The sequence below is a fragment of the Hippichthys cyanospilos genome, chromosome 2 (assembly GCF_059441005.1).
Source record: "Hippichthys cyanospilos isolate Australia breed blue-spotted pipefish chromosome 2, RoL_Hcya_1.0, whole genome shotgun sequence".
Classification (NCBI taxonomy): Eukaryota; Metazoa; Chordata; class Actinopteri; order Syngnathiformes; family Syngnathidae; genus Hippichthys; species Hippichthys cyanospilos.
This window is the reverse complement of record NC_142370.1, coordinates 4,044,825-4,051,562: the sequence shown is the minus strand read 5'-3', so window position 1 is coordinate 4,051,562 and position 6,738 is coordinate 4,044,825. Positions and strand designations below refer to the sequence as shown.

At 40.6% G+C, this 6,738-nt stretch overlaps 1 protein-coding gene across 2 annotated transcripts in view; it reads right to left on the bottom strand.

Annotated features, from left to right (window-relative positions):
- larp4aa (La ribonucleoprotein 4Aa) overlaps positions 1-5,256 on the bottom strand; it is a 31,040-nt gene extending 25,784 nt beyond the window's left edge. For both annotated transcript variants that reach the window (XM_088438124.1, XM_088438133.1), the window contains exon 1: positions 4,703-5,256. In XM_088438124.1, coding sequence (XP_088294250.1) covers positions 4,703-4,819 — 117 coding nt within the window. In that variant the 5' untranslated portion in view covers positions 4,820-5,256. The remainder of the gene's footprint in view (positions 1-4,702) is intronic.
- Between the last annotated feature and the right edge of the window lie 1,482 nt (positions 5,257-6,738).

Sequence of the window (6,738 nt, the reverse complement as noted above, 5' to 3'; positions counted from 1 at the left end):
AAAAATAAGGCTTTTCAAAACCAATACACAATATATTGGAAAATGAATGTCGCATTGCATCACTTCGTATTGCAATATAATAATATTACCGCCCAGCCCTAGTAATCATAACGCAACAATTAACTATTGACGTTGCACTGTGTAGTTAAAAATGTGTTCCTGTGTTTCAGATGGATGAACCTTGATCACTACACAGATGATTACTATTTGGTTTGACTTGGGGAAAAAAAAAGGCAGACCAATAATGACCAGGATAAGGAGGGCGGGGCACTGACGACTGTCGGACCAGCAAAAAAATGTCATTTGATATCTACATTTAACAGTCATTGGGATTGAGAGGGTGCCCTTGGGAAATTTTCTCCCTTGTAATGTGTCCCTGTCTGGACCCAGGATATTTGTCAACCCGTTGGTCGATATCACAGGGAAAATTTGATGATGCATTATCATAATTGTAAATTTCTGTGAAGTAAGCATCTTTACATGTAAAACCAGAAGATAACAGTTCAGTACAATGGATAGAATTAATTTACAGTGGACCCCCAGGTTGCTGCGTCTCTGGCTTACGTTTTTTTTCACATTATGATGTGGAATACTGAGTTTTTTCGTCCCCTCTATAAGGCATTTATCCCGCTTTACGATGAACATCAACAACTGTCATGACCTGTGGGGTTGGTTGGTGTTTGTTGTTTTGCCTTCCTCTTGAGGCGGTTTTAGTTCATTGCTCTTATTTTCTGTTGGCGTTAAACTGCCTCCGCTGCAACGCGTCACTACAATGCTTGTCTGCTATTGGTCGGTGTCTCCACTCCCCAAGATACTGGTCTACTATTGGTCGGCATGATGGGGTCACAAAAATGCTGGTCTGCTATCGGTCGGCGCACGGGGTCAGAAAAATGGCTGCCTAAAGACTTGATCTTGTGTGAGAGTGCTTTCAATATTGTATTATGCATTTTAGTGGTTAATTCAAACTTGAATAGGTTATCCATGAGTCCCAAGATTGCTAGTGATGTTAAAGAGAGAAGTAAGAAGTTGATTCATATGGAATCTAAGCTGGAGAAAATCAAGAAATGCGAAGAAACCTAAGCTAGTCTAGCCTAAGCTACCCTTACTAGGGAATATGGCCATAAACGTCACTCAAAGGTAAATAAATCCTTTATATATTTTTACTTTTACTTACTTTTTACTGTAACTCTGTAATATGTTACACACAAAAAAATTTAATAATGTACTCATTAAAAACGAGAGTGAAGTAATGCATTACAATGCATTTTTTGCCTAAAAGTGGTGCCCCCCCCCCCAAATTTGCCAAAAATACCAAGAGATTGGAGGAGAAAAATGTTTACTTGCTGATCAACTACAGCTGAAATGAAACGGCAGATTGAATATGGACAATATGTACACAAGATGGACATACAACCATTACTTTCAGTTTGACAGAGATAAAGACAAGAAAAATATAATCGTTAAGTGCACTTTAAGCACTGCACCTGAAAAGCTGTCCATTCGCGACAAACCATTTTGAGCGCAAAGTTAGCAAAAACAAAACATGCAGACAATTGCGCTCTCTCGCTGAGGGATGACACTTCGACATCAAGAGCTGAGAAGATTCGTTATGGGATATGCTGCCGCTTTCCACAGTGAATTCACCAGCATTTGGAAACCTTGTCAGCAAGATCCCTGTCACAACTAGCAATAATGACAAGGTAAGCTAACACTAATTTTCACTGTTGAATTGCAATTAATAATACTCTAATAAATAGTTTTGGTCAATTTGTATCAAGATGCTGCATGCAAAACGCATGTTAAACAGTATGTTAAACACAATAACAATGATGTAGGATAGCTGCTAACGTATGTCCCACCAAAACCATCTATTTTTGAAATGTCTGTCCCTAACCTAGCCGACTGAACTTGAGTTTGAATATTAACATTGAAATTGTGAAATGCACTAACCCTTTTTGCCGACAGCATAAACAATGCATCACTAAGCTGTGAAGCTAAGTTGAAAAGAAATTCAAATACAAAAATAAAATAAAAAAGACTTTGTATGTTGTCATGAAAGGTTTAAAGGGCGGCATGGCTCAATGGTAGCGTGGTCGTCTCCCAGCTGAGAGGCTGTGCGTTTGATCCCCCGACCATCAGGACCATGCCGAAGTGTCCTTGAACAAGACACTGAACCCCCAGTTGCTCCTGATACTGCGTCAGCATTATGTATATGACTAGTTAGTGTAAAGCGCTTTGAGTGCCCAAGGTAAAAAAGCACTATATAAGTGAAAGTCCATTTACCAGTAAAGTTTTACAATCCATTTCAGAGGAAACGATTTTTACTGGTTTTAGGCTTAAGCCAACCTTTCACTGGATGTATAATGAGCGTAATGAGCTACATTTAAAAGGGAAAATCAATATTTCCAGTTATAAATACATACAGTGGACCCCCGAGTTACAGCCTACCTGACTTATGTTTTTTTCCATGTTGCAATGTGGAATACTGAGTTTTTTTGTCCCCTCTTTGCAGTATTTTGCCTGCTTTGTGACAAAAACAACTGTCATGACCCTAGAGCACAGGTGTCAAACTCAAGGCCCGGGGGCCAAATCCGGCCCTCCACGTCATTTTATGTGGCCCTCGAAAGCAAATCATGTAAGTTTCCATTACCCTTGCTAAACTCTGTTCCAAAACTTTAGCTTGTCGTGTATAATGAAAAAAAAAGTTGAGATTTTTTGTTTTTTCTGTTACAGTAATGTAAACAACAAATGAACAAACTAGACTGCTTTACTTCTGATTTCAAAACAACTAAGCCATCAATTTGCTGTGTAAAGTAATAATACTATGAGACAATTTAAAATCGACTTGGTTTCCTCAACTTATCGGCCCAATGAATGAAGTTCTCGCTACAAAATGGCCCGCGACAAAAATGAGTTTGAAACCTCTGCCCTAGGGGGTTGGGTGCATGTGTGTTGTTTTGTCTTCATCTGCAGGCGTTTTTAGGTAATTGCACTTATTTTCTGTTGCGGTTAAGCTGCGTCCATGCAACGCATCACTACAATGCTGGTCTGCTATTGGTCGACGTCTCCTCACGGAGATGCTGGTCTGCTATTGGTCAGCCTCACTCGTTTCAAAATGGCGGAATGGTAAAGTTTTGCGCTATGGTGACTGGTTACAAAACTGTATTTATAGCGCATTTTACTGCTTGATTCAAACTTGAATGTGCTAGCCATGGGTCCCAAGATTGCTAGTGATGTTCAAGAGAGGAGAGAAGATTATTTATTTGGAAACGAAGCTGGAGATAATCAAGAAATAAGAACCCAGCCTAGACTACCCTTATTAGGGAATATGGGCATAACAAGCGCCACTCAAAGGTAAATAAATCCTTTCCATATTTTTTTTATTTATGGTGTTTTCTGATTGTATACATGTATATTATATATACGTAGCATTGACTATACTATTTTGGTACCAATTTTTAATCCGTATGTACAATTTTGATGTTTTTACCTGGGGTTCTAAACGCATTAGCAATTTAACATAGGTTTGTATTCCCCGTCATACGGTGAATTCGCATCACGACCTCAACGGCGGAACGGATTACTCTCGTAACACGGGGGCCCAATGTATTCCATTCCATTTCAGTCGTATAAAAGTAATCCAATAGTAGTGTAATGTGTTACATTTCAAACATATTGTACATATTGTAATGTAACTAATTACTTTGAAATGACAGTAATAAGTAATAAAGAATGCATTCCAGTTTTGAAGTAACTAGCCCAACACTGTCGCAAACTATTCATTTGGAAGTTTAAAATAAACAGCCTTTAATGGAAGAACACAAAAAATCCCAACGACCTGTTTCTATTAGCACCCCCATTATGTATGTGGCATGTACAACAACTCAGCAGTGAATGGCGTTACTCGTTGTACTCGTTGTCTTTTGACATTGTGAGCCGCCACCTATAATCAAAGGTCCCGGCAACCCAAGTAGGAGCAACGCTCCCAGCCTGACAAGAACAGCTGATGACAAGAAAACACTTCTCCTCCTTGGACGCCATTTAACGACGTTGTCGAAATCTTCGTCCCCAGACCGGCCTCTAAGTGACAATGCGTGCCTCTGTGTCACTGTCAGCCAAGTGGCGTCGGGTCATCTGACCGAGCGGCGCAGGCCGGGTCCTCGCGACACATGTCACAGCTGCTAGCTAGCTTAGCTTTAGCCACATGACCGATTAAGCTAACGGCAACATTCAAAGCGATCGAATGCTCAACATGAACAAGTTCATCACCAAAGATGATGGCATGCTGAGGGCGAAAGTTCAATGGAACCCCTTGAAAGCAAAACGACCCCGTTTATCATGCATGCATGACGGCTCTATAACTTCTAGGTTCATGATTAGTCAGCAAATGATTTAATGAGCTTCCCGCTGCGCAGCTAACGTTAAGCTACCCATCTGTGGGAAGTTAAATAAAAATGAATACCGGTGAAAGCGTGAGGTTAGGTTGAAGGGACTGCTTGCGCATAGGAATCAATATCACGGTCGGAGAAAAGGGACGTTTAACCAGCCACCAGTCCCAAGAAACGAAGATAATTTTGTGACTTGATAATATAAATAGGGTAGAATTTGACAGTCAGCTAAAAGTGCGGCTCACCATACAGAGATCCGAGTGGGTCGCCATGTCATAACGCATTATCCGGTTAGCTGTCAAGGCCTCACTCACCATGCCGCCTGACACTCCCTCGTTCCTCGGCGGAGCCTCGTCCTCCCCGCCGGTCTTCGGTCCGGGATCAGCCTCCTCCCTCAGCAGCGGCGGCTCTCCGCTCTGGTCTGAACTCATCAGCCGCTCCTGACACACTCCCACACCGTCTCGTTCTCCCGACCCGCCGGCCTGCCTGGCGCGCACCTCCTTTGCCGGCCGTGTGCACCAGTCCGCTGTCCTGTCTATCCCCACTGCTCGGGAACTAGCTTACCTCACAAGATCGCTAGCTCGCTAGCAGTCTCGCGGTTATGCTCCGGACCTAGCGTGGCTATGAATCAATGAAGCGGGCTAACGTCATCTAGTTACCGAGTCAACGCTGTAGCATAAGGTGCTGCGATGCCACAAAAGCCTAGAACATGTAACCGTGTCTCTTCCAAAGGGTGCAGCGTCCTCGGTCACGAAACAGTACGCCGCTCAACCGTGCATCCTAGACTGTGAGACCGGAGCGGAGACCGTGGGCACGCACCTTCCTTCTCTGAAGGCACAGTCGGCCAACGTCCCGGCAACCACCGCGACTTCTCGATGACCTCTGCGACAGCAACTTCCGTTTCCGGTTTCACTTTTGTAATTTGACATGTTAAATAACATTTTGTCAATATCTTTACAGACCTTTATATTAACATCGAGAGAAAGAGATGCAGATGTAAGACGAGATATTCCTTCAATTTTGGTTAGCAAAATTCTTCCTTTCAATGACAAATCTCTTTGAAGCCACTGCTCTAATTTTATTTTTATTTTTTTTATTTTTTTTTGGGGGGGGGGTTGTTAATAATTAAATCAAAGTTCAGATTGCACCTGGCTTCTCTATCTTTAGTAATGACAATTCTTAGGTAAGACACAGTGTCTTTTATCAGTATATTATGAATGGAAGGGATGTCACAAAGTTTAAGAGCAAGTAATTCACATTTCTGAATGTTCAAGCAAAGTCCAGATGCAAAACAGAAAGTATTTATCAGATTAATAGCAAAAGGTATCTGAGAGAGCTTTCTCTTTTTTCTTTTCTTTTCTTTTCTTTTCTTTTCTTTTCTTTTCTTTTCTTTTCTTTTCTTTTCTTTTCTTTTCTTTTCTTTTCTTTTCTTTTCTTTTCTCTACCTGCAATTGAAGTACCTTTTTAATGGACTAAGCTTTATAGAGTCAGTGAGGAGCTGAGTGCAAAGCAAAAAAAAAAAAAAAAAAGTTGATATGGGGCGTCCCTGCCTGACTCCACCAGAGCATAAATCTGAATAATCAATTAAATCAAGTACGTATTAATCTGATATTGTTGGAGATATGCCTGTTTCTCATGAAGCCGCATTGAGTCTAATCAATGATCTGGTCCAATACAGTTTTTATTGTCTTAGCAAATACTGATGCAAATATTTTACAATCATTGTTAAGTAAGCAAATTGGATGCCAGTTATCAATAAGGAGTACGTCTTTTTTTGGTTTTGCTATTAAAGTTATGGAGCCTTGGGTTAAAGTAGGTGGAAGGGATTCTTTGTCTGTGCATTCTGGAAAAAGACCAAGAAGAAAGGGTGCAGAAAATTTTGATAATTCAAATTTACCAAGTTCCCCAATTGTTACAAAAATTCTTTTCTAAAATAGACGTTTGCCAAAAACGTTCGATTAATGTATTGACAGTATTAGACACAGTATCGTGTTTTAGAATAGAATTGTTCAATTTCCAATATGATCATCTTTGGGGAGTATTAGAATTCAAAGAGATTTGTATTGAAATTGCTTTGTGGTCTGTTAAGGGAGTAGTGAGGATAATGACATTGCTAATTTTGCGAACAATACAACAGGAAACTAACCAAAAGTCTATACGCGATAAGTTAGTACATGCTTTATTACTCCAAGTGTATGAACTTACATTAGGATTTTTTTCTCTCCATATATCAATTAAATTGAACGTAATCATAAATTGAGTCAAATTAGAGGCCGCAGACTAATTAGTTTGCGGAGGCCACCTGTCTAAAAGAGCAATGTTGAAGTCTCCCCCATCACTATCACTGCAT